This window comes from Aphelocoma coerulescens, chromosome 6, assembly GCF_041296385.1.
Source record: "Aphelocoma coerulescens isolate FSJ_1873_10779 chromosome 6, UR_Acoe_1.0, whole genome shotgun sequence".
Taxonomy (NCBI): domain Eukaryota; kingdom Metazoa; phylum Chordata; class Aves; order Passeriformes; family Corvidae; genus Aphelocoma; species Aphelocoma coerulescens.
In genome coordinates this window covers 164,738-192,720 of record NC_091020.1, presented here as the reverse complement: position 1 = coordinate 192,720, position 27,983 = coordinate 164,738, and the positions used below count along the sequence as shown (strand labels likewise).

Below are 27,983 nucleotides of genomic sequence, written 5' to 3'. Positions count from 1 at the left end.
CCTCAGATAGGTATCAACTACTCTCCATTTTCAAGTCAGTTACTGCAAGTTTCTGAAGCTCTGACCAGAAGTGTCCTTCTCAAGGGCATCAGCGAGTCTGCACCTCAGCCCAGGTAACTAGGGCACTCTCCTCCATTCTCCTTGCTTGGTTAAATAAAAACCTGAAGATTTATCAAGCAATTGAGACTTTCTAAATTATTATGTGGTGCCCTGCTAACCAAGTGTGCTTCAGGAAATGATGTATTTGCCATCTAAAACTAGATTAAATTAAAAACCCCCACAGAGAGAGGAGTTCATAACAATTTATATATTAAAACTTGCTTTGCTAGATAGTCATGACCATACATCTCAAGGATTTAAATAAATCATTCATCAGAGACTTGCCCTGCCTTTTTCTATTTACCAGGGTCAGGAAGGTGTGGTCTGACATACTATTTATGTATTTTTCACAGTCTCAACAGAGATAAAACAAAAGACCACCAAAATTCAGCAAGTATCCATGGCACAAACCACTGCAGACTTCAGCACAGACATGCCAGTGCATTCAGTCCTCACTGGAGACAGAAAAAGACAAAATCACTCGAGGCATCTGATTCCTCTTCATAACTTGGGAGACATCTTTCAAAACATAGGAATAAGCTTGGAAGAGCCTCAGTTGCCCGCAGCAACAAAGGAAGAAAAGAAAGGTTTGAAGCTGGGTTATATGTATCTATCCTGTTCTCAGGTTAGGCAACAGTATGAAATGAGCAGCAGTGAAGTTACTAAAAAAAAAAAAAAGCACAGGCAACAACTAGGCAGCCAAACTCAGAAAACTTAGCAGTAGATGGCTCTTACATCTTTACAACAACTTTTCCACTTCTTTGTGAATAAATTCCAAATGCCCACAATACCAGTGAAGCTAAAGTTCAAATCCAACCCATTTGAGATGAGCTTAGAAAGACAGCATCTCACCTACCTCTGCCTCCATTTCCTTTGCAGTAGTACTGGGTATGTGATTTCAGCAGAACAGGAGTTATTTTACAAATTGTATTGATACTGGGAGTCTTAACTTTTCTGTCACATTTCCTACTTCTCATTTACACTTCATACATTTCACCCTTTTTACCTAGCAATTTCATCCACTTACCTACTTTTTCAGTACAGAATGCTGATGCTTCTCCCTAAATATTTCTCTAAGGAAATAAATTATGTTCTTCATCTTACCAACTGCAGTTCCTGCTTACCTGTCACATGGAAACTCAGAGAAAGTCACAAATCAAGTTGAGAGTAGTCTAAGTTTTGGTTTTTTAGAAGTCACCTATGACCAATTTAGTAACAATAGGAAATTACTGGGTTCATTACTCAGAGGTTGTACGGAGCTGTGATCCCAGAGCCTGAAGAGCAGTGATTGCCAAGGGAAAGGTCAGGCTTCCAATGTCAAGACTGTAGCAAACCTACATATATATTCAATCTACATTTAAGAACAGCATACTTGACTAAGCTCCATCATCTCCAGCGACTTTGATTTCTATCAAGACTACAGAAAGTTCATTAATACTATAGATAATAAAGTTGGCAGTGCAGTGTCATGGTTGAACTGCTGCCACAGCTTTCTATGAAGAGGACTCATGATAGTGCACAGCCTTTCCAAGAAGCAAAACAAACAAAATCAAAAGTTTCTCCTCCTTTAAACAGTTATTCCTACTGCCTGTGTCTGAATGACTGGTGGAGACCTTCCAAAATCCAGCCCCATGGTGCATGGTGCTTTTGAATTCCCAAAGCAAATGAGTAATGTGTTGAATTACTGTCTCTTGGTTAGACCACATATTTTCACATCTTAAGATCATACTGCAAATAGAAAAAAAATTATTTGCAATTGAGAGGGAATATGAAGTGAACTCCATGACACATTAAATTTTGAGGGAAGGAAAAAGATAGCTCTTGTAGACCTATTTGAGTTAGTGCCAAACAGGAAAGCATGAAGATAAATTTGAGCTAAGAAACTGCTGGTACTACCACAATCTTCCTTCCATCTTTTCCTGTATATATTACACCATGTCTTTGGATAATGTCTTACTACCTCTTTGGAAAACAACTCTATCAAGTGACAGCATAAGCAAAAGAAGTCAGAGTTACTTTAAAGGAGCATGGCATCTAGCTTTGGTGTCCACATATTTAAATAGACTCCAAGGCATCCCTTTGTTTCTATGTGTTCCAGAAGCTCCTTTTCCCCAGTGTAAATTAGAAGAGTCCCCAGAAGAAAATCTAGTTTCTGTTTTCAATACAACAGTAACTATTTTCCATTGAGGAGACCATCTTCCAATTGTTCCACCAAAACACCATTTTCTTCCTGACTCCTAGTGTTATACAAACATTACATTACTATTACATTATATTGGTTTGTTTCATTCAAACTAGTAACAGAGGATGACAAGTGGAGCTCCCCACAATGGCACCTGCTGAAATAAGTGCTTTGTGTGGTAAGGCACAGTGATGGGATCCAACTTCTGGAGATACAGCAGTGCATTCCAGTTTGAATGCTTCCCCTTAGCCCCAGACTATCCATTGTTCTTTTCTTCCACACCCACAAGGTGCTTCTTCCTTTGATGGCCTGACTGGACATAACCATGCAACCAGCCCACTCCTCCACCACGACCCCACCCAGAGCAGCAGCTCTGGGGCAACGTGCATCAGGCCCAGCTACTCAGGAAACTGTACAAACAGCCCCACCCCATCGCTCCTGGGAGGAAGACTCCAAAGACCTAATCCAGCCACAGGACTGCAAACTGGAACCAGTTGTTAGACAGAACATCAGTGGGTTCCAAAACAAGTCCAAAAATCCCCTACGGAGCTCACAACTGCCAAAAATCCAGAAAATTCTTCCAGGAAGTTTGGATTATGAGATAAAATTAGAACAGTACCATTTGGTGCAGTAGGTGGTGACCAGACACCGAAGTATTTTGGCAGATATTCACGCAGTTCCAGAAGAATGCTGTCGCAACAGTCGGAGTCATAAACCTGAAATAAATTAGGGAGGGTTGGAAAGATTATAATTTTAAACGTTCATTTTTGCTGGTGAGGGAGTGAGCAAGTAGCTGCATGGTACTTGGTAGCTGGCTGGGGCAAAACCATGACAACTTCCAACTGTCCCATAATTATACTTTCTTACAGCCTTTGTTTTCCTAAGTCTAACATATTTACTTTACATTTCAAAAACATACAACATGATATTCAAGATGATATTCAAGATATTAATGATATTCATAGAAGATAATTATCACAGTCCAAAATAAATGAACGGCATCCTTTCTTTCAAATTTTAAAGTGGCAAAGATGCATCAACCCCAAGCACAATTCATGGCTTAACTTGAATAAAAATCCAAACTGTAATGGTTAGCTTCAAAGCCTAGTTGTTGAAAAAGATGTTCACACATTTGCATTCAAGACTGTATAGGATTACTGCATCATATTACATATCAAAATATTTTTCATTTATATCAGGTAAAGTACAGAAGCTCAAACTGCATAGCATTTTCTCATCTTCTCCAAGACAACTCATGCTGTAGCTACATCACACAGACTATGCACAATTCAAATATATTTCTTTTCATTTGCATTAACACTTTCATCATTTTTTTCAACTTCTGTAGGAAAAACAGTAACAGTTTGGAAACAGCAGCTGGCTTATATTCCTGAAGGAACAATTCTCTGCAGTTAAAATGAAGCTTAGGATACTGTTATGGAATTGAATGACTGCTACCAGTTTGCAGCATTGTTAAGAGAGTTTCAAAACCATTCCCTTGCCCAGATTCCCCCCATCCCATCCAGTGATGTAGTTCCAGACATAGGGGATTGCCTATACCATGCTTCCGCGTGCTTAACAGACTGAAAGATCTGTATCTATACCAGTACGGGTTACAATGATTGTTATTGCATTTAGGAGCCATCTCATCCCACTCCCCATACAGATCTCCCAGTTGTGCTGCCATCAGTGGTGTCCTGCCCCTAAGCCCTACCATGGCCACACAGCAGTACCCATGGATGCTGCACAGTGACTGGGGCATGCTCACTGCATTCTGCTGTCACTGCAATGCAGCCAGAGCCTACTGCAATTTGGCAGCAAGGCAAAAAAATGCCAGGTATTAACAGCTCTGCAGACTTGGCTCAGCTCATTGTGTCAGGCCACATTTAACCACAGTGGGGGATACCTGGCAATAGCCGCTACAAAGGGGAGGTATTGCAAAACACATGCCTGTAGTGTTGTAATGTTAATACAACCAGGGAGAAAAAAAACGGACCTGAAGTCCATTGCTATTTTAGAGCATCGAGGCAAGCCTTGGCTATCCTCACCAGTGCCAGTAACTTGAGACAGCACCTTTCGCAGCAGCAGTGTTAAAATTAGTTAATGTGAGTTTGTGCTAAATTTAGGTTTCACTGCAGAAACCTCAAACTAGGTAAACTCAAATCACCAGTGGGCTTCTAACACAGGGACTGCTCCACAGCTAATGCAGGGCTTTCCTGGGCTTGCACCAGCCACAATTCTGACACCCTCACTGTTAGTGGGCAGTGATCAAGAGCATGATACACCCATGCTGACTGTTTGCTAAGGTACTGAATTTGACCCATTTAACTAGCTCATGGTATAGGCCCCCATTTGAAAGATCCTAAGAGAAGGGGCTGAATCCTCAAAGTTCAAACCACACAAATATGTGCAGAGTGTATTGCAAAACAGTGGTGTACACCCAACACCACACCCTCTGCCATTACTGTTGTTATCTTAAGCATAGAGAAATTGCTGGGTGTGTATCTTACAAGTCACAGTGTCACATCACAGAGCACTGACTGATCTCTCTTCACATGTCATGATTTGACAAGCTGGCATGACCGCTGAGGATGACACATAATTGTATGTCTAAGTCCAGTTTCCCTCCATGTTAGCACAAGCTGGTATGCTGGTACATAGTGCTCTAAGAAAAAAAGCCCTGCTTGCCCCTGTGATCAGGGTATTTATGCAACATTTCTTCACCTCAGGGGTTGCCAGCAGAAGACAGTGCTTTCTCCAGAAGATTGCAATGTAGCTTGATTTTATTTGTTTAAGGAAGAAAAGAAGAAGCTTAAGGAGAGGGAAAGATTAGAAGCAGGCAGATACTGAGGCACAGACTTGATCACTGCTCTCTTTGATAACAGTTTAGTGTTCCCCATTGTACACATAGCAGTTTCTGGGCCAGAACTCCAAGCACTGACTGGTGCCATTACTTCATACTGTGTACAAGCAGTACAAACCCAATTTTTGTTTACTGTGGTAGTTTATGATCACAGGACCTGGGGGCACTCCACTGCCCCCAGTACTAATGCTCTTTTCCCATACGAGTTTGAGCAGAAATCATCATGCCTTTACATCGGAGCAAGTGCATATATTTAGGTCAGGACCAAGAGGAGAGTGATGGAAACCAAAAGTGCAGCAGACAATGAGGAGAAACACTGAATGCAACTGAATAAATGGGCAAACATAATAACTCATTTACTTAACTTATTAGCAAAAGATTCTGAGAAAGTGAAATGTCAGGAGACCACTTCTGTTTTTTTAAGAGAGACAAGACCCTTGACTTACTTTTTATCACCAACATTAGGGAATTAAACTTTGCAACTTAGCAAGTAATTATGAGTATGCTCCTGTGTATTTCAAATAGCAGGATACAACAAAGATACTCAGATAATTTATAATGGGGTGTAATTGCCCAAAGTCAAGACCAAATGGGGAAAAGAGCTCTAGAAGTATCTTCCAAGTAGTCTATTCCTCCGTACCCTGATATAAGACCTTTTAAATGGAGACAGAGCTCCCAATAATGCATTTTTCAGTATCACTACTTTGACATAATAGAACTAACTGCATTACTTCTGTCTCTCAAGAAGTCATCTTGCTCCCAGAACCAGTAAGAAACCTCCCTCGTAAGTTTGACATAGCATACACAAAGCACTTATTTGACCTTAATATAGACCTCAATCGCAGCCTGTAATGTATTTGCATGTCAAACAAGAATAAGCACTCAATTAATAAAGATCAGAGGAAATCACTTGGTGTGGGCAAAGGAACAAAACCAGACATTTCAGGAATTATGTTCATTCCTATGCAGGACAGAACCACTTCTGCTCATTAGAACGGGACCTCATAAGCAGTACACGTCATGGGCATTTCTTCTCATTTCATACAATCTGGAAGCAAGGCACAGAATACCAAATATAAATGTAAACATGACAAAACCCTCCCAAAAACTACACAGGGAATATAAATATACCATGCACCCCAAGCCCCAAAAGGTATTGCTACCAATTCTGCTGGAAGATTCATTAAAAATACAGGTTATCCTTACCTCAGAAAAACTTTAATAAATAAACCATTAGATTTTTACTTACATCAGCAATATTCCAATTTTATTTCAACAAACAGTGCTGTTTTTTCTTTTTTTTTAACGTAACAATGGAGGTCAATTTCTCCAGCAAACACTGACAAATACAAGCAATTTCTTCCTTATAGTATATAACAACTTTATCCAATAAATCAAGAAATGCAAAACAACACTATGTCAGCTCAGCCTGGGGAGTTATCACTGCTAATTATCACAGGCTACATTCTTTCAATAGCACAGACTGGAGACATAAAATGTCTCCAGAAAAGCAAGTAAACAGGATGCTGACATTTGGAGAGCTCACAACATGACCATTACAAATTACAGCCACAAACTCAGAGGACGAATATGCTCCAGGTATGTTCTGTGGCAGCTCAGATAGTCTGATAGACACCAGGAAGTCATAATTTCCAGTCATGCAGGATTTTTTAATTCCAAGGCAAATTTACCATCCCTAAGTATTTAATCCAAAGTATACTCTGGGGTTTCTTGTAACAGATTCATCTGTTTTTAATACAAACAGGGGCTGCTTAGAACAATAGGAACATTCTTTTCTTTATTTAAAACACAACATTTAGGGTTTTTTTCTAAAGACTAGCTGATGACATAAATGAGAGAGGCAGGGTAAAACAAGTAAAATTTCAACAGGAAACTAGTTCTGGCAGTACAGACCTGTCCTCAAAATACCACTTTGACAGAAAAGTAATCTATAGAGAATTTCTAAAGTACATGCAAGAGTTAGTTTGAAAGAACATGTATTTTAAAGCTATTTGAGTAGGAAACTTCAAATGTCAGAGTAGGTATATCAGTCTGAAGTATCACCTTTCTTTGTTGCCAAAGCTATCAAAAAATTGTCCCTAAAAGGCAGCAGCACTAGGGCCTGCAGAGTCTCAGGACACAGAGCCAGCTGCCAACATCAGGCAGAGAATTTGGGGTCCAGTATGGGATTTGAGACTTTTTTTGAGAAGGTAATGCAGCTAAATCATGCACTTAAATTAGCAAATGCAAGATTTACAGATGATAGTGCAACCTTAATTCCCTCTTCCGTTGATCTATCATAGACTTTAATTACTTGAGTACACACTGCATTTCCCTCCGGGCTCTTACATCAGCCAGTTACACCAGGCAAGTGCAAGGGTCAAAAAATTGAGGTTGAAACAGCAGCTGTGACTTTAGCAATTCATACCTGCTTGGCTCTACAACTCAGACAGCCCTGGCCTTTTTTTGAAGTGGTACCATCATGGTTTGACTTGCGTGTCCACAGAACTTGTTTCCACAAAAATAACTGGCATTGAGCCAGCTCTACTTATATTCAAAATCTCATACCAGAATAACTTCAGAAGTTAAATATTTGTGAATGTAGTTACACTAAATTCTATTATACCAAATTGCTTAATTTACTATCTTATATGCAGCTGTATTAATGAGATAACAATGATTTTCACTGCAAATACCTACAGAAAGAAAGAATGTTTAAAGCAAATGAGGATCTATTCCCACAATCTGATCACATAAATGGATTTTCAAGTAAAGATGGCACACACTGTTGACAAAGTCAAAAGTCTTTCAGGAGTCAGGAAAAAAGCCCCACATTATAGTAAGGGGTTGGCCATCCTACCTTCTAAAAAATGAAGGCTGTGAAAATAAGCCTCAAACATCTCTCAAAGAAACACTTTATTTGGTCATGTGTATCAACAAGTCATTCTCTAAGAATGCCAAAAACCCAGCAGGTCTTATTTCATCCACTTTCACATTTTACATAGTCCAATTTAGGCTTGACCCTACCAAGATTTGAAGCCCCAGGCTTTTAGAAAAGACATTTTTAAAAGAGACAAAGCAAACCCTAACCCATTTTGAGGGTGTGGCACAGCTTCAAAACTTCAGCAGCCAAGAGAACCACCTAAAAGGTTCCTGCAGTCAGGCACAGCCACCAGCAGCAACATTAAACAAATACCACAGAGTAGCTGCAAGTAAGAGCCACAGGCATCATTTGCAGCAAGTTGCTCCAAAACGGTCAGAGCTAAGCTGGACAGATCCTCCAGTCCCTCCCCACTTTCTTTCCAATAACCACTTACTACAGAGGTGAGGCAGCAAAGCATTTTGAAAGACATAAGCAGGCATTTGGCCATACTCCATCATAAGTTAAAAAGGGTTCACAAGACAGCAAACTCCCATCTAATCTTTCATCCCACAAGATTCCTGGGCAACTAAAGATTAACAGCGAACCAAGTTTAAGTTGCTTACTTTACCCACACTTCCCTACAATTTCTGCAAGTCACTCCACTGTGCATGGAGCAGGGTAGTGGGCATAAGAGCCCTCTTTGTCAAAATTGCAAAATTAGAGATAATGTTTCATCACCAATCTCTTTCCATAGAGCTGAGCTTTCTCTTGCCCTTCAGCCTCTCCTCTGTTCATAACTATCACAGCCAGGTATTATGTTCAGCTTCAACTGCATAGGAGATGGAGTCTTCATCGAACTTGAGAGCACTCTGAAGTCAAAGACAATTGTTAAAGATACTCAGGAAAATGTAGGGGTTGTTACCATCACAAATACCTGTTAAGCAACCTCTTAAATAGGTTATGAGACTCTTAGGTGAATAGTCAAAAAATACATGGCAAATTGCAGATCAAGGTCTCTACTCCATAATATAATTAGAATTCAGTTCAGTTATGTCAACGTGCATGTACAACAAACTGGAGCAGATTCACATTAGGTACCCTCCACTAGAGGCCAAAACAAAGAGAACACAGACTAAAAAAATGATTAAGACATACTACCATCGGTCATCTGATAAGGAAGTTTCAATTTTAACACACTAAATATTTCTCCCATTCTTATTTTTGATTTCTTCTTTGACAACATTACCAATAGAGCTGGAGAGATGCTGACCTGAAGTTACCCACTGCAAAGTTCAAGCTACTAGCAGGCAGTGAGATCCAGTGAATTTCAAGGCAGAGAGTCAAGTACTACTCCCTTGCAGAAGTACAATACAACCAGTTTTCTCATCTATCTTCTATATATGGAACTGTGCCAAAAGGCAGCTCTGTTACTTTTACAGTGGGGATACTGTAACACGCCTATATCAAACCAGGAGTCCCGTGGAAAAGAAATATATATGGACGGATTCTTGATAGATGTTTCAGAGAGATGTTTATTTCTCCAGCCGCATGGCCGGGCTCTGCTGAGGAACTCTTACAGTCACGGGACCCGAGGGTCCTTTGCCCGTGCAGGAAACCACAAACCAACCAATGGGGAGCGAGGCTGACCAGGGGCATTGAAACCCCGTGTCTCCCCCCCCAGGGCCCCTCTCCCAGGGCTCCATGGCAGGGGGAGGGACCCCAACATGTTACTGCAATGCACTATGTGGTGCAACATGAATACTGCTTGGGATTTTGAGGGAAGACACAGACCTTGTCAGAACCCACCACCACATCCAGGCTCAAAGACGCAAAAGTGAGTGGGCAAAGCCAGCAGCAGGAGGGTTTTAACACAAACTCTCTGCCCCCCAACAGTAATTTTTTTAAGCAGCTCCAACTATTCAAGCTTAAATTATCACTGAAATTAATGAAAGTGGAATGGTAGAACAATATAACAAAAGGGAAGAGTCTATTATGGCTGTCCCACTTTCTGAGAACATTCAGTCTTACTCTTTTTTTTTTTTTCTTCCCAGAAAGCAATCTGGTCCCAGCTGAATACTTACACAGAGGAGAGGGAGAGAATGAGTTGGGAGGAATCCTGAGGCATGACACTTAAATAAGCAGAATTTAATTTTACATTTCAAAGAGACAGAAATGGGAACCAAGTCCTGACAGACATATGTTGGCTTGTTTTTCTTAGGACTGCAAGAGGCAGCCCACAGAAAGACTGTACTGCGGCAACTACCATGCTGGTACAGACTGATGGCAGGTTCAGTCACTCAGAGACAGCACTACCACAGTCCCACACACATTTCCATGCCCTCCCCTGCAGCAGTGACAGCACACAGCTGGTCCCACAGCCTCCTGAGCACCTTAAGCTGGCTCACTGCCCATGTGCCAAGCCAAGGCACTCCATTTTAACTGCCATTTATAGAATCGCAGAATCACCGGATGTTAAGGGTTGGAAGGAACCCTAAAGATCATCTAGTCCCAAACCCCTGGCCATAGGCAGGGACACCTTTCACTAGATCGGGTTGCACAAGGCCTTGTCCAACCCGTCCTTGAACACCGTCAGGTTTGGGAAACCTACAACCTCCCTGGGCAACGAGTTCCAGTATCGCACCACCCTGACAGTAAAGGATTTTTTCCTAATATCCAGCCTAAATTTCCCCTCTTTCAATTTGTACCAATACTCCTTGTCCTGTCACTCCAGTTCCTGATGCAGGGTCCCTGTCTGGTTACCTGGAGGCCCCTTGAGATACTGGAAGGTGCTGTGAGGTCTCCATACAACCTTGTCTTCTCCAGGCTGAACAGCCCCAGCTCTCTCAACATGTCTTCATAAGGGAGGTGATCCAGTCCCCTCAGGAACTTCATGGCCTTCTCTGGACCTGCTTCAGCAGTTCCATGTCCTTCTCATGTTGGGGACATCAGAACTGTGTGCAGTGCTCCAGGTGGGGTCTCACAAGAGCAGAGTAGAGGGGGAGAATCCCCTCCCTCAACCTGCTGGCCATGCTCCTTTGGATGCAGCCCAGGATTCCATTGGCTTTCTGGGCTGGGAGCCCGCACTGACAGCTCATGGTGAGCTTTTTAACAACCATCACCCCAAGTCCTTCGCCCAAGGCTGCTCTCAATCCCTTCTCCATCCAAGCTGTCAGTGTGTCTGGGATTGCCCTGACCCAGGTGCAGGACCCTGCACTTCTCTCTGTTGAGCTCCATGAGGTTCCCATTGGCCCACTTCTCAAGCCTGTCAAGGTTCCCCGGGATGGCATCCCTTCCCTCCAGTGCGTCATCAGCAACAATATTCTCATATTACAAAAGCCTGTTTGGGTTTTTTTTAATCTGGAAACTAGAATTCTTTTTGGAGACTGAATTTATTTTGTTTTCCTTTCAAGTAGGCAACCTACACGTTCCTCAATCTCATTCTGGCAGCTCACCAACCATATCTTACTTTTAAATGAACTTATAATGAACAAAGTATTTTCTGTGTAACATCAACATGTATTAGTAAGTTGATCCATATTCTGAAACATTCGTAACAGAAGTCTAAACAGTATTTGATCCAGTCTGAAAAAGCACTTGCATGACCCTCCAGCAGAGCAGGAGCACTGTGCTGTGTCTTAATTCAATTTAACATACTATGCACTTTGCAACTATGCATTTTCACTTTATTTTCAACCAGATCTACTCTTGGTAAGGAATATTCCTCAAAATCAGGTTGCTAAGAGAACTGGATTTTTTTCCTGCTTATTTGCATGTCATAGACTGTAGACTACTCAGTCTGTTACCAATTCCACCCAGTAGTTCCACAACGGCATCAAATTGCAATAATGGCCTTTTACTGTCTCCCTTTTTAAAGGGTTTCTTAGATTTATTAAAGCAGGTTGTATTTTATTCTGTGACACACAATCTTCAAAGAGCATGGGAAAGAGATGCTCACCAGACCCTTCTAGGTTAACTTTCTGCTGTGTGGTGTGTTTCTTCCAAACTTGTTTTTGCTGCAGAGTGCAAGAACCACAAAAATCTGCCATATTTTCTAAGTCTTACTGTCCAGTCATTTAATAGTGAAGTACAAAAAAACATATTTATAGAACAGTAGTAGGAACTCAGAAGATTCTTACAGCTACACCTTATCCTTCATCTCTCTTAGACAACTCGTGTGAGAAAAGATCTGAATACCAGCTGCCAGTATTTCACAACTTTGTCAAAAAGCCATTTTCTTCTCATTAGTTAAGAATTACTGTGTGTCCTTCTTTTTATTAAATATGCCCAGGCCTCATGGTTTAGAAGCAATTTCACATGCTGGTTTGCTCATTTCCCCAGCAAAACAGGATGCCTTCTAGACAGTTCCTCAGCAGGAGGAATGATGCCGAGGGCAGGAATGAACTGCATCAGAACACGTTTGCTATGTTTGCCAACAGGTAATTTGTACACTTCAATACCAGTATCTCTGCTGTCCAATGCAGCAGATCCAGATGTACACAGCCAAAGATTCTTTTGAGCTACAGCTCCAAATGCAGTAGTAAAGAAAGGCATGGTCAAGGCATTGCATCTCCAAAATAAGATGTTAAGAAAACCATGCATCCTATATTTTTGTCCATACAAGACTGAAAATTGAAACCTTAGCTGGAGACGTGACCACAGGATAAGGATATTTTAGTACGCAACAGCAGCACAATGGCCATCATCCGCTCCTTTTTCAGCCGAGGATAATCATCTAAATCAAGAGTATAAAAGCACTTAACTGAGCTTACAAAATAGGATAACTGATCCTGAAACAAGACATACTTTGCCTCCCCAATCCCTTTCCTTTCCTGTCAGTAGCAGAGAATAGTCTATGGAACACAGGCTGCCTTATCATGGTTTGTGCTACATAGGCTGAAAGAGAGCTGAGCCTTATAAGTCAGTTCTTGCAATTCTGTGCATATTCAGGCCAAAACCCATCTTTCAGACTGTTGGCTTGATTTTATGCCGGAGGGGGGGGGGGGGGGGGGAGTCACCACAAGTCTTCTGCACTGCCTGAAGCTACTGAAATACTAATTAAAATTAGACACTGGAGAAAAGAAGCAAGCGTTGAGCAAGAATGAAAAGACACCCCAGGAGCTGCAGCAGGTTATTGAGAACAAAACAAATAAAACAGTAAGGAGAAGATTACTGCTAATGCTCCAAATGGGCACAATTCCCGAACATTTCTCCTCTGTAACCGCAGAAGCACAAGCAACTGTGGCTTCAGAAATCTTAACACAACTGGGTTTCACTAACACATTATCCTTTGGTTACAAGTTCAAAGACTGACGGTTAAAAAAGAGACAGCAATAGTTGCATAAACAATATTTATTCTGCCTTGTATCAGACTGTAAAATGAGCTAGTGAGCTCTTTAGGGAAAGCAAAACAATGACAGGGCATTGCCCCTATGGAAGCTGCATTTCAATGCATCCAGGGAAACTGCAGAACAATTGCATAGGCAACCACAAAACCATTCCTTCCTAGCCTTCAAGTGCCTGACTCTCACCTAACCATTGTAAATCTCTTTTACATGTCATAGCTATTTGTGTCTCTTATATCCTGGCTTTGTTTTTAGGACACGTAAGAAGAGTGAAAAACATTTTCTGCTATCTCCTGTGGTAACAGCTTCCTTGCATTCAGATTTGATGTCAGCAGGACTCAAACCCTGAACTCGGACTACTGCTACAGCAGTTAACAGTGCCATCACTAACTGGGCGCAAGTGGAAGATTTGTTAACCTGAAGAGGCAGGTGATTAGCTGAATTATCTTTTCACAATGCTGTGTGGGGTCAATCAGCTACTTTGGTTCACAAGCATTGGCCAAAGGTAGGAGGTTACCAGAGCTGAGCTGGAACTGGGAGAACCCTGTCCACCTTTTCATTCCAGCTCCCCAAAATCAGCCTTGCACCTGGGACAGGACTATCTGAGAATCTGGGTAGGACTTGTATTACAATAGCCTTGGAAACCTTATACCATTGCAGCTATGTTATCTGGAGCCATGACATGGCAACACCACTAGAACCAGCTGTGACAACTCTGATGTACATCAAACAGAGGAAAAAAAAAAAAAAAAAGAAAAAAGAAAAAGGTACCCACTGAAGCTGTCCATGCTGCAGGAGCTTTCTCAGGACAGTTTTTGGCAGGCAGCATGAGGAGGGAAGGTGTACTATATATCCCCTAGTGTCACACAGTCACCACAGGAAAACTGAAGGGCAATTCAAATGAAAGTTTACAGGAACATTTATTGATCTGTTAAGCATAAAATCCCAGTTTATTAGCTGCTACATTAGCAAACTTTAAACTTCAGTAGGCCACGCTCAGAACAGTTACACAGAGTAACAGGTTTACAACTTCACTGAGTGAATGCCGAGATCAGAAGTGAAAGTAGTCATTTCAAAACAGTTCAGCAACGTTCTCTTGTTCTACTGAACATTAGGAAACACTCCATCTCTTCATGCTTCACACACAGCCTGTAGGAAACCACAGTCGCAAAGATAACAACTGTAAATTCTCTCTTCCTCAGTTTTCATAGAATCACAGAATGGTTTGGGTTGGAAAGGACCTTAAAGACCATCTTGTTCCATCCCCCTGGGGATGGACACCTTCCACTATCCCAGGTTGCTCTAAGTCCTGTCCAGCCTGGCCTTGAATACTTCCAGGGATGGGGCAGACACAGCTTCTCTGGGCAACCTGTGCCAGGGCCTCAGCACCCGCACAGTGAAGAATTTACTCCCAATATCTCATCTAACCCGGCCCTCTGTCAGTGGAAAGCCATTCCCCCTTGTCCTGTCCCTCAAGGCCCTTGACCAAAGTCCCTCTCCAGGCTCTCTTGGAGCCCCTTTAGGAACTGGAAGGGGATGCAAGCTCTCCCCAGAGCCTTCTCTTCTCCAGGTTGAGCAATCCCAATCCTCCCAGCTGAGGTGCAGAGGTGCTCCAGCCCTCTCATCATCCTGGAGGCCTCCTCTGGACTCAGTCAAAGAGGTCAATGTCCTTCCTGTGCTGTGGACCCCAGAGCTGGAGGCAGCTCTGGAGATGGGGTCTCACCTGAGCCAGACAGAGTCCCCTCCTTGGAGCCCAATCTCTCTCCTTTAGTGCCCACAAAAGCAGCTGCCCTATTTAATGCCTGACATTCCAGCATTCTCCCTCTCTACAGGACAACAGTTTCTGCAATGCTGCATTCTTGACATGACAAACTGAGGAAAGCCCTGTGCTGGAGAGCTCTGAAATGTGAAGACAGAGCTATGCTAGCACAGAGTGCTCTGGGGTACAGCCTGGCATGGCTGAGACAGGAGCTCCACACACAGCTAAGCAGCAGGTTACCTCATACAGTGCCTGCACTAACCTTTTCAAAGGACTCTATTCTCATATTTTTCAACTCAGCTGGCACAACAGATCACAGTAGGAGGGCTGATAGGCTTCCTCCTTCTCTCAACACTGCTGAACTAAATCAGACCATTTCAGCATGGATCAATGAGCCTTGGCATAAAGCAGGCTGAAGCCAAATCCCAAAACACACTGAGAAGCAGGCTACTTCTGTGGATTCCTTAGCATGCTTGCATAGGCAACCTACCATAATCTCACACTGCCTTTTACCAATTTAGAATCTTTAATTGAGAAGACTACATTTTCAAACAACACTATTTCCCCGTTCCCACCTTACTGTATACTGCTCCCTTCCAAAACCCCTTTAAAAATAGTCCTTTAGAGTACCTCCACCTACATGTTCTCACAGAGCCTTGCCATTACACAGAAACAACTGATCAGTGGTATAGATAGCCCTTAAATAAACACCACACTTATATTTCAATTAGTTTCATTCTCTTGCTGCTCACACCTATTGAAAACAAAGTATTTTGTAGCTATTCAAGGTTAAAAAAACCTCCTATTTTTTCACACAAATAAGGGCACCAAAATAACTACTAAAACATTCCATGGTTATCCAGGCAATGTTTGTAAGGAGTTCATGTCCTCAGGTACAGAAAGTGAGTTTGCAGGAACAAAATTTAAAAGTTACTATTTTGATTTGATAATTACTCAGATTTACAGAACTCAGTAGCAAGTGGACATTACAGCTAGAAAGTCACATTCCAATGAGAAGTTAAGCAGTGCACAGTAAGCTATTAACAACCAGTACAAACAGCTCATTGTTCTACTATGTTTTATCATAGAAGGTACTCATGATAATCTTGTCATGCTGTGTTTTTCCCCTCCCTTGTAACACATAGCAAGCCCCTTCCCTAACAGTAGAGAACAGACATAGTGCTGTAGTAGATAAAAGTTTGGTTTACTTGGTGAAATAATCTCTTACAAAAGAAGACCTGTATTTTTTTTCAACTGCTAAGCTGAAAACATAGTATGAGGAAAACAGCCCAAGCAGGAATTACTTCAGCAGTTTTCCAGATTTGACAAAGACCTGTGAAATTCTTCCAAATTTCAGCTGCCAATCACTTCTGAGCAGGTTTTGGATCACTTATTAATCTTTTGCAGTACATGTCTTGCTCAAGTTTCCATTCCAAAACAAAAGCCCATTTTGTTTGGGCTCTACTGGTAAGTAGTTACCTTCATGCTCAACAAAAAATAAGCCATCAATAAACAGCAAGGGAAAAAACATTTGGTGATTCACTGACACAGACTTTTACCTCTGTCAAGTTCACACATCAAGTTGCAAGCAAATCCAGCAGTTACAGAAGACTTTCTTGGTCCAAACAGATGATAATATCTACCTGGTATCACATTAAATATATCAGAGTTCTAGTCAAACTTGTCTCTTAATGCCTCATTATCTTCTATCACGACACATTCCCTGCAGCCTTCGGCTCACAAGCACTAGGACTGGACACTGAAATACCACTTCCTGGTTCTTGGAAGACACTTCTGCTTCAGCTCTGCAACAGCTGCTCTCCAGCTGACTCATGCAGCTGAAACTGAGACATGCTCATCTTCTTGCGACCATTAACTACACAGCTTCTCAGTTACTTCACATGAGGAGGTGTGCTGTTCCAGAAGGAAAGATAACCCCCTTGTTTCTTACCCAGGTACTGAGGCACTAATTTTCATTCATGCTAGCATAAGGTAGGATGCAAAGGGAGCAATAACTCACCTACCTATAGACAAAACAGTTCCAAGCACATATGAAAAAACAGGAGCAGAAATTTAAAAAAAAAAAAAAAAAAAAAAAGAGTCGCAATTAATCCACATATACTAATGGACAACCTTCTGCTTTGATCTTACCAACCAGCCTGCTGTTTTGCCCTGACAAAGTGAGAGCTTGGGACTCATCAGTCTTATTTCACTTGTTTCCTTTCTGTACTGTTTCTCACCATCTCCTGTACCTGGCCACCTTTCAAACAACTCTCTGTCTCAAGGAATGGTAAAATTCTCCTTCCCTCAATCTCTGGAGGCTCATCAGCCTTCTCCAAGGTGATGTCTCTTTGATTATAGCCCACAAGATGGGTTGAACTCAGTCACCAGAGCAGGGTAGCCTTGCTGTTGTTCCCATTGCTTGTCAGCTTAGTCACCTAATCTGCCAGAAGACTATCAAGACAAGGAAGTTCTGCCACCTTTTAAATTGTCAAATCAGTTCATAAATGTCCAAAAAGCACCATCATGGTGCAAGGTAAATGGCAGGAATGGGAAGAAAGGCATTTCCCTTTTGGCAGCAATGAGCTACTGGATCAGCACAAACTGCATGTGAAACTGTACCTTACCCAGAACCTCCCAACCCAGAGCAATCATCATCCTGTAACAACATGTAGTGCTTAGATGTCTATAGCCCACATCACACAGTTCTTGCCTGAGAGCAAACATGATAGCAGTTAATAATTGAAAAACAACAAATCCCCAAGACCTTTCTCCTGTACTTTCACCTACACAACACACATGTATTTGCTCTCCTTCCCTTCTCCCACTAAAAGGCCTTCTAGTCCGCACACAACTAATCATGCCTATACCTTTCCCTTTCTCTGTTATTTTTCAAGAATTGCCCAACCTCCTTTTCAAGACAGCTTATAACCAAAAAACTTCAGTGTTGGAAGCAACCCAGCAAGGCCTTAGAAGACCGAATAGAAGCTTACTTTGCAAGTTACTAGCATTGAGACCTGACTTCTTCACAGCACAGTAACAAGCACACTAACAGAGACACACCTTTCTCAAAGACTTTGCCCAGGATCTTGCTCACAGCTTGTCACATGTGTCTAAGCTTAAACAGGCAAAATTATAAAGTCTCTGATGTGGAGAGTTCATGTCCAAGCAGTGCTTGAACTTACCGCTCTTGCCTGCTGGCTTTAGGCAGGGACAGCATGTTACTGTCTCTGCCTCAGGATTTTACAGCACAGCAAGCAGCATGGTGCCCAAAGGAGTCTGTTCAAGCTTTCTCCTTCTACTCAAGTTACCACTTAGGCTGGACGGCATATTTCTTAACCTCATCTCAATGAGAGTCACAGAGAAACTCATAAAAATATTTACATTTAACTGGCTCCTAGTAACTGAAGACCTGCTGTTTTGTCCCATCATGAGAATTATCAAATAATGCTAGTATGCAAACACACAGTTCACTTAAAGCACCTTGCTTAGTTTGTGTATGTGAGACATTTCCACAAAATCCACAAGGTCTTTTGGTAACTTAAATAAATACCTTTTCAGGGAAAAAGAAAACAACCAACCAAAATCCAAGCCAAACACCACAAGTGTCTCAAGACTCCTTTTACACCGAGCGTGAAGATTTCTATAGTTCTTCATACCTAATAAGCCACAGAAAGGCATGGCATATCAATCTGACATAGGAAAACCATATGACAGACTATCACAGGCAGGTAGGACAGTACAGAAACTGTACAGAAACTCTAGAAACTGTTTACACGAAAACAACAGCTTTCCTGGTCTGTGCTGTTAAAGTTACTGATAAAGCAAACTGAAGATGAGCAGTAGGAAAAATACAACTGAAGTTAAAACAACTGGAGAGTTTTGATTTTTATTGACTTTTTAAAGGAGATGAGTTTTAATACAGTGAACAGAGCAGTACTTCTAGCAGTAAACCAGACTAGGCAGAAGCATAAAACATGCTAAATTTAGATGTAAGCAATTTTGAGACTCGGCTACATGAGAAAGTTGGGATCAAACATACAACCCCTTAAACATAGATGCGAGATAAGGCTTTCCAATAATCTTAGATGCTGTGAAAATTTGCTGTCCCATAAACAAGCTTAAATCCTGTGAGTGAAGTAGGTCTGGCATGGGGACTGACATGCAATGAGCAGAAAGTTCTAGAGAGCACACAGATATCATGGCAGGGTATCCAGGTTGTACTTTCCCAACTGCAACGATAAGGATGTTCTTCTACAGGAAGCACACATCATTTCACCTGGAGTAAGCCAGCCTCCTCCACAGTGTGGGACCCTCACCTTGTTGTAGAAGTCTTGCTCCCTGGGACCACGAGGTGGTGGCTGCAACTGCTTCAGGACTGTCCCATCTGGATGCTGCAGTATACCTAGAAGAGAAGCATTTCCTTCAGGGCTTAGTTTTAAGAGGTACAGCTTTCCTTTTACCTTTTTTTTTCCCAGAAATAGTGATTTCACCATCAAGGACAGCCTACTGAAAAGATGGACTGCTTCCACGGCACACACAGCAGAGACAAAATTGTCAGCTCCTGCACATAACCCTTAGCAGAGGTTTGCTTGCATTCCTCTTATTTCTAGCCGTTGAATGATTTCCTGAGTGTAGTTCTGCCCAAGGTCCACATAGTAACAAGATTTGACACTAAAAGTTCCACTCCCAAAACCCCATAATTAACTAAAAAAGATTACACAGACACTCCCTTTTTAAATAATTCATAAATTATTTTCCAACAATGCCAAGACGTTAAAGGAGTACCACATTCAATGCACTACTAGAACAGAAATAAATGTCCTGTGGATGGATATCTATACTAGTAGCACAGAAAGAGTATGTGTTTACTACAAGAAGTAGCACCCCTACAGCACTCCAAGCTATCAGATGCTACTACTTGTATCACCCGTAATTACAGAACAGAATTTTATCTCAGCCACACAATACCTTAATTGAGCCTGCACAAAAAAACCCTGCAAAATACCCTCATGAAACAGCCTTAATGACTCTCCAGTCACCAATATTTCTGAATACCTGCAGAAGAAATGCAACTGAGTATCTGAGGATATTCAAGAGATGGATGTAGGCAAGAATGGAGAAAAGTAACTGCATTCCTCTGAAATGTGTACTGTGATGCAAGTACACATCCAGTGCAAGGGAAAACCATAAACCCACTTCTGGAAAAGGAATTTTCTCCTAGAATTAATTTCTAGCTTTTCAGACAGAAATTTATTTTGCTTAGAAGGGTAACAAAAACATCAACTGTATCCAAAATAGGTTCTATTTTCAACTTACCACATGAGAAAACAGAAAAATGAGCCAGGAGCTTTGCATCCCAAAGAGAGTTTGCAGTTGTAACAGCAATTGTGTTTTTCACCTCTTAAAAACAATTATCTATGAATGGGCTCTGTTGTGCAGTCTTATAAACTAAACAAAATCTTTAGAGACCAAGACATTTACTTTAAAACAACCACCAGACTTAGAATAGTTGTTTCAATAGGTGGCTATGCCAAAGATTTGCTTTTAAAATTTGTGTAAAACAGCTTTGAAGTCATGTTTCTTGCTAAAGTTGGATTTTATATACTTTCCAAAACTAGAAAAATATTGCCACACAACATGTGCAGCTACCACATCTTCAAGACATGGCAGCTTGTGTTCCCCCTCCCTGTATCCTTTTGCACGTGCTGAAAACCACTCTGCAAAGTGCACCAAGAACTTGAATAGCACATGTTCTATATGTGAATTGTTAACAATCACAACATAAAAATAGGGTTTATAACACATGCTCCTCAAAAATCTGTATTTTGGCTTTGATAAGTAGACAATCTACAAGGCAGAAAGACCAGGCAAAGATTCCTGGAAGCAGAATCTGTGCACTATTGGGTTGATACATATTACTTGAAGAGTTTAATATAAACTGACATCCAAAGTTCCCTCATTCTTTGCATTCTTGACAGACTAGAGCACCTACTGCACTACTCTGTCACTGAGACTGGGGTAGGCCTGGAAACCAGAGTCATATTTCAACATACACCACAAAGATGTAAACTCCATAAGCTTCCCTCTGATCTACAACAAGAAGCAGAGATACCATGACCTGTAGATCATACTAACATATGGATGTTGGTCATGGGTTTCTTGTAGGCTTCCTGGGGTTTTTCAGCACAGACAGGGAAGAGTACTGTTTCAATATATGAAAAAGCAACATAACATCTCTGAAGAATCAACAGAACTATGTTGAAAATAAAATCCTGAAATATCTCACAAACATTTCTCTCTGGCTGTGGATGCAAAGCTTGCTACCATTCTGAAATGAGCAAGCAAGTCACTCTGAAGAAGAATGGCCCCTTTAGCTACAGAATCCCACTAATGGCTTAGGGACCCCAAGCACTTTGCAGGTACAGGCACCAAACCATAGCCAGGTGCAGGAGGCTCTATAAGGTGGCATATCCCACCAGCTTCTGACTCGGTCTACCTGCCTACCAAATTAAGACACAACCCAAAGTCATTACTTACTACACATGATTTACCTGGGGGAAGCACTACTGCACACAGCATTCAACAAAAGGGCAGTCACAATGCACAGAAGCCTAATGTCTACATGTGCATGCAGAGAGCCTGTAAGATGCCTTTCTTTGCAAGGCATTAACAGTCACAGGAAGCAAAGGGAAAAAGGAAGGTTATTCAGGAGGAGGGAACCCTATGGCAAAGAAATTTTACAGTGTATTTTTACTAAAAAAATAAAAAAAAAAAGAGGTTAAAAATACTTTGGATACCTCCAAGTCCTCTGTCTGTTTGTATGTGGGAACAGAAGGGCAAATCAAGTCACAAAAATGAGAGCTGTGAGTACCAGAGCAGCTTTGGTCTTCACTTCACCATAAAACAGTTTCCAAGATGAGATCATCAACCATAGTGGTACCTCTGCAGAAAAGTCTTGGTCTTGCCCATGAGATGCAGTGGAGCTAACTTTACCTAACCCATTGGAGTGGCACCCAAAATATAGATGATCACATGTGCTGTTTGATCTAACTGAAGTAAGATTGATGTGCCAAAGGTGAAGCTCTCCCTGAAGTGAGCCTTTTTTTGCCTGATCCCACTTCATGCTACGATATATGAACAAGGAACACATACACCTTCAAGGATCCAGTGCACCTCCATCTACATTTTATTGCACCGTCTGCAGCTGGGGCAAGGGAAAATAATTACTTTTCTGTGGAGATTATCAGCAGCAAGATATGCCACAGACACAGGCTGTAGATAAGACAAACGTACAGCGCCCTTAGTGCTGTAATTCCACTCACTGATGATTGAAAAGGTTCTGAAGTTCAGCCTTTGGCAGGGGCAGAGAGAAGAATGACTTTTCTGTTGAGATTATCTGCAGCAAGGCACACCACGGATGCAGGCTGTAGATAAGACAAACTCACAGTGCCATTAGTGCTGTAATTTCACTCACTGATGGCTGACAGGGTTCTGTAATTCAGCCCTTGGCCTAGTCTTCACTCACTGATGGCTGACAGGGTTCTGTAATTCAGCCCTTGGCCTAGTCTTCACTCACTGATGGCTGACAGGGTTCTGTAATTCAGCCCTTGGCCTAGTCAGCAGGGGCAGTTCCTACTGCCAGGGTTCAAAGACAATATGTCAGCAGGTACTCATTATAGCTACTCTCAGAGGGCACACTGCAAGTTGAATGGATGTGTACCTTCCGTCTGGCTGAGAGGCAGGACCCAAATGCCATATCCTGGTAAGGCGAGAAATGCAATTTGGCAACACTAACTTGGCCGCTTGCTTTGGCACTGACCACTGCCTATGTTAAAAAGCCCCTTCATTAGAAGGGCCAACACCTTACTCCTCTACATGGAATTAGAATAGAAATTTAGAGCTGATGGAGGCATACTTAAAAACACTGTATCCTCATGTATCTGTATCATTAGAGCACTCACTAGGCATTGGTTCAGATTTACCATCAAATAAACAAGCAAATAACTATAGCTTGATAATAACTTGCTGAAGTTTCTGGTGGCCACAGTTTCCGGTGGTCCCGTTAGATAAATCACGTTTTTGACATATGTTCTGAGAGAATCAGCATGCTGTTACCTGAATTCCCACTTTTACAAAGGTGCCTGACAAAGTGAAGCTGAACGGCAGAAGTCCTTCGATTTAAAGGTGCCTGATAACTATCGCGTCTTGACAGGCTAATGACATTTAGGAAAAGCACCAAAAGAATGAAATTTGGCAGCAGTGACACCGCCCCATCCACGGCCTGTGCGCAGTGGGGAGCTCGACCGGCTCCCCCTCCGGCCTTCTCAGGGAGGCCCCGGTCCCTCGGCACTGCCCCAGGCCCCAGCACCGACCTTCCGCGCTGCTGTGGCACCTCCGGCGGACAGGTACGGGCAGAGCCCCGGTAGCAGGAGCTCGGGAACGGCGGCGGCGAGTCCTGTCCTCGCCCCCCGGCGCCGCTCCTGCCTGCACCGACCCTCGCCCCGCCAGCCACGGAGCTGTCCCTTCATCGGCGGGGCGAGGGAAATCGAAGCCAAATCCGCCCCGTCACAGCCGGTCTGGGAGAATTCAGATGAATGGAGAGTGGGAAGAACCCCCTCACGGGTGACCCGGCCAGGCCCGCCGCCCCCTACCCGCGCCCGTCGCCGCTCACCGCCTTTATCCTTGCCGTACATGTGCCCGGCCACTTGGTGCGACAGCGGCACGCACCCGTTCAGCGCTCGCCGCCGGCCGCCTCCCGCCGCCGCGGGGCCCGGGGAGGCGCCGAGCACCGGCTGGGCCGCGGCCTCGGCCTCCTCCGTCTCGCCGCGCCCGCCGCCCGCGCAGCACCCACGCCCGCCCTCGGGGGGCCCCGCCGGCCGCGGGGGCTCTGTGGCCATGTCCCGGCGGTGGGGGGCTGGCGGCGGCGGGCGGGGGGCGGCCGCGCTCTGGAGGCGGCTGCGGCCGGGCCTCAGCGGGCCCTGCGAACGAAGGCGCGGGCGGCGATGGCCCGCGACTCCATCACCCCGCACCGCTCCGCGCCACCCGCCCACCCGCGCTGGGGCAGCGACCGCCACCGCCCCGCCCCAGGCGCGACTCCGCCTCCGCCGCCCGGCCTGGCACGGCCCGGCCCGCGGCGGGACCGCCGCTGTGGTGACGGTGGCGGCGGCGGCGGCGGCACCGCGTGGGGCGCGGCCCCGGGAGAAGGCCTGGACGGGCAGCGCCGGTTCAGCGGACGCTGGAGGAGGCAGCAGGGCCCGGCGCAACCGCTGAACCGGCCCCGAGCCGCAGAGCGGCCGGGGACCCCAACCCGCGGGCACCCCCGGCCGGGCTGCCAGCCCTCGCTCCCCCGCGAGAGCCCGGCAGACCTGTGCGGTGGCGGGCAGGGGTCGTTCCCTTCCGCTAGTTCTCGGTAACCTGAAATACCCCCGAATCCTTTTCATTTTTAAATAAATCTGCTGTCACGCCGAGGTTTGTTCAATTTCTCTCTAGATCGGAGTGACTGCAAGCGAGATCCAACCGAAGTATGTGAACAGTATAAACTTTTACAGTTGTTAGGGAGCCCTTAAAGCAGCCTGAACCAGAACTTTGGCACTCTCTGTACGTGCTGGTCTTGCATTAGAGATGAGTGTACCTGGCCCGACACCAGATTAAATTGGTAACCGATTAATCTCTAAATTGAATTTTACCTCTCCATGGACAGAGGAAGGTATGCATGGCCCTGCATTCACTCTCAGGACTCCAAAGCTTGGCTATTCATTACCACTTCACTAGGGCACCTATCAGCTCTATTTAGCAGACTGTAATTACTGCCTTTTCTTTTTGCTGTTTCTTTATAAAATGAGCAGGTCTCTGTATTAGATCTGTACTTTTGCTGTGTTATCTGTCAGTATCAAGTTCTGTTTAGCATTAGTAGGACACAGAAACAGGGACAAAAAGCCAGAGACAGGAAAATGAATTTTAGAAGATAAAGTTTTTTTCCCCAGGTTTTATAAAATGGCCTGATGCATATTCAGGAACTACGATATGGTGAGCTTGGCTATGTACCACCTCTTCCCCATCTCATAGTTGGGAGATGTGGAGATGTGGCACGTGGTTGGGAGAAGTGATGGCAATTTAACAGATTTACTGGGGAAATTAAAGTATCGAAGGAGCAGGAATGTCATAGGAAAAATTAGGACTTGAAAAACATATAAATATATTGAAACTGAGTTTCTTAGTTCATTGTTCATGGAACAGTTTGTTTTACACTCTTAATTGGGTAAGGTGGTGCAGACAGGGGTTACAGCTCAGCAAGATCCTATCTGAAGTAACAGGGCTGGGCAGAAAACGTTTTTCCTTCCTGAATATCCCCTTCTCATCAGTCATTACTGTCCAGCCCTGAAGATTAGGGGCCAGATGGGTGCAAACGTAAGATCCTATCTTCAGATATGATTAATTTTCCCATGGGGGTGCTGGCACAGGAGAGAAATACCACAGATTGGCCAACCCTTGCACAAGAATTAGTGAGGAGTACAGTGAAAAAAAACCACACAAGTGTATGTGTCTGGCAGAGAGAAGGCTCCCAGTCTTGACAGCAGCAGCTGCTGCAAGGTCTGGATGCCAATCTGAGCCTTGCAGAAAGATACTTCCCTCTGCAGAGATGAGGCACTTCAGCTAATCTGGGTCTAAACACAGAGAGAAAAACAGAGTTTTTGGCATTTCAAACTTGTCTAAGTGCCCATCTAACACTGCAATCTGCCTGAACTTGAAGTCTCAATGGAAAAAAGAATGGAATTAAAAGGCAAAAATATTGGAATTTAAAGACTATTCAAGCACCTGGTCCTGAACAGATAGCTGTTAGATATTCCTGCAGCTAACAGAAGTGGGCCTAGAGGGCATTAAAAGAAATACGAAAGCATGAGTTAATTGGAATAAGCAAATGGTGACTCTTTCCTTTTCCTGACATTTGCTTTAGTCAGATTTATGCATATAGAAATCAAGTGACGCGAGACTATCCTCCATTCATTCATTCCACCCTCACACTTCAGCACGTGGAGTTCACTAATCTTACCTGGGAACTTCTCCTGAAATGAAACAAGTAAAACAGAATAGCAGAAATGGCGAATAATTCCTTTCTCCATAGTGTGATACTGTAAGAGATTGTACTGAAAACTGAAACTACCAGCAAGATTCCCAAGGAAACTTCTCATCTCCAGGCTGTGCAACTGCACTCCAAGAGAAAGCAGAAGAGGCTGTGAACAGCTCCTAAAGGAGGGGCATTTGTTTTAGAATCTCCTCCAATTCCCCCAACAAAATGCATTTGGGAAAATTATACTTAATTCTGGATTACTCTTTCTCACTGTTGCTGAAAATCAGTCATACCTCATTCAATCTGATGACAATGTACAGACTAACAATGCCTAGAAAATACCAGGCCCATGTTTGCACTGTGAGAGGATGTGTCATGGGCAGATTGCACAGCTGCCCCAAACTGAGCGAGGATTACAGAAGAATCACTTTCTGCTGAAATAAAGGCCTTTTTCAAACACAACAGCTAGTTCATAACTAACTGAAAGATGCACAGTAGTTTAGTACAGGAAATAAGCTCATACTTAATTGGAAGTGCAGGAGGACATTAGGTAAACAGATTAGAGGGGCTGGGTCTTCGCCAAAATATTGGTACTCTAGAAGTATCCTGACAGCTGGATTTTTCACTGTACCTTCACATGGTTCACAGCCACTTCTTCCATACCTCACCAAAAATACTGCTCTTTTGCCAGAGCAGTGTTTTCTGCACAAGGTCTCTGTGAGAGACGTGGATCCTGCTGCCCACAGAGCCACTTCCTGCATCAGGCAGCCGCATTTGCGTAGCTCCTGCCAGCCCACCAGATTGCAACAGAGCTGGTCAGGACTGTACAAGTGGGCCTGAGAACAAATGTCCATCACCCAAACCAGTTATTTGCTGGACAGGCAAAAGCATCTGCAGTGGGGCTCCTGCAGGCTGGGAGGCCTGTCCCACTTCCACAATGCGAGGCGGACACCATCACAGCAGCATGGAAGTTGTAGCTGAGTTGCAGCTCTTTTTTCTTGCTATTTCAAAGCAGAAGTGTTGCTGTATTGTGACCTCTTAAAATCACTCAGGGCCTTTAATCCTTTGTTAAATTCATAGAAGTTCTGTCCTGTTTAGTTCTTGTTAAGTGAAGGAAAATCTAAACTTACCTTTGTATGCTGCAACTGTAAAACTCAATGGTGCTGTCCTGCTTTCTTTCCTAGCTATGGCCTTGTCACTTAAGCATCATGTCCCACAATGATTAATATTTTACCTGGCAAACTGATGCAAACTCTTTGACACTACTCTCCTCCCTGGCAACTGGTCCATCTAGGGTTTTCCAGAACGAAAACAAGGGAATGCTGTCAAAAGCCAATCTACACTCTCTGTGATAATGTGGTACATTTAAAAAATCACTACAAGCTTAATTCATTGCAGTTGTATCTTCTAGATCACCTTTTCTACAAGCAGAACTGCAGCTGTAAATTTGGGGAGGTCTGTTCTGTATTAGAAAGATACAAGGACTATAAAAGTGAGAAGCTCATTTCAACAGTTCTTATTCAGAATCCTTGGATTTTATTTTCTTCTTGATGATCAATAAAGAAACTAAGCCAAGTATTTGAAGGAAAAGTTCATTTTTGAACTGAGAGTAGGTTAAGGGGTGGGAGGCAAATGGAAGGGCTTTGATGGTGGAGACGAGGCAGCAGCGGGTGTTTGCTGAGACTGGTTTTATTCAACGTCTTCATTCACAACCTGCAGAAGGGAGAGTACACAAAATCTCCAGGTGTATGGATATTCCTGACCGCTTCAGGGCAGTGAAATGCCATGCCAATGACAATGTCCT

At 43.3% G+C, this 27,983-nt stretch overlaps 1 protein-coding gene across 1 annotated transcript in view; it reads right to left on the bottom strand.

Moving 5' to 3' along the window:
* The window catches only part of IPMK (inositol polyphosphate multikinase), a 39,307-nt gene extending 15,142 nt beyond the window's left edge, over nucleotides 1-24,165 (bottom strand). Inside the window, exons 1-3 of the mRNA XM_069018833.1 lie at nucleotides 23,783-24,165; nucleotides 19,428-19,513; nucleotides 2,901-2,997 (exon numbers count right to left, since the gene is read on the bottom strand). Coding sequence (XP_068874934.1) covers nucleotides 2,901-2,997; nucleotides 19,428-19,513; nucleotides 23,783-24,008 — 409 coding nt within the window. The 5' untranslated portion in view covers nucleotides 24,009-24,165. The remainder of the gene's footprint in view (nucleotides 1-2,900; nucleotides 2,998-19,427; nucleotides 19,514-23,782) is intronic.
* Nucleotides 24,166-27,983: the final 3,818 nt, after the last annotated feature.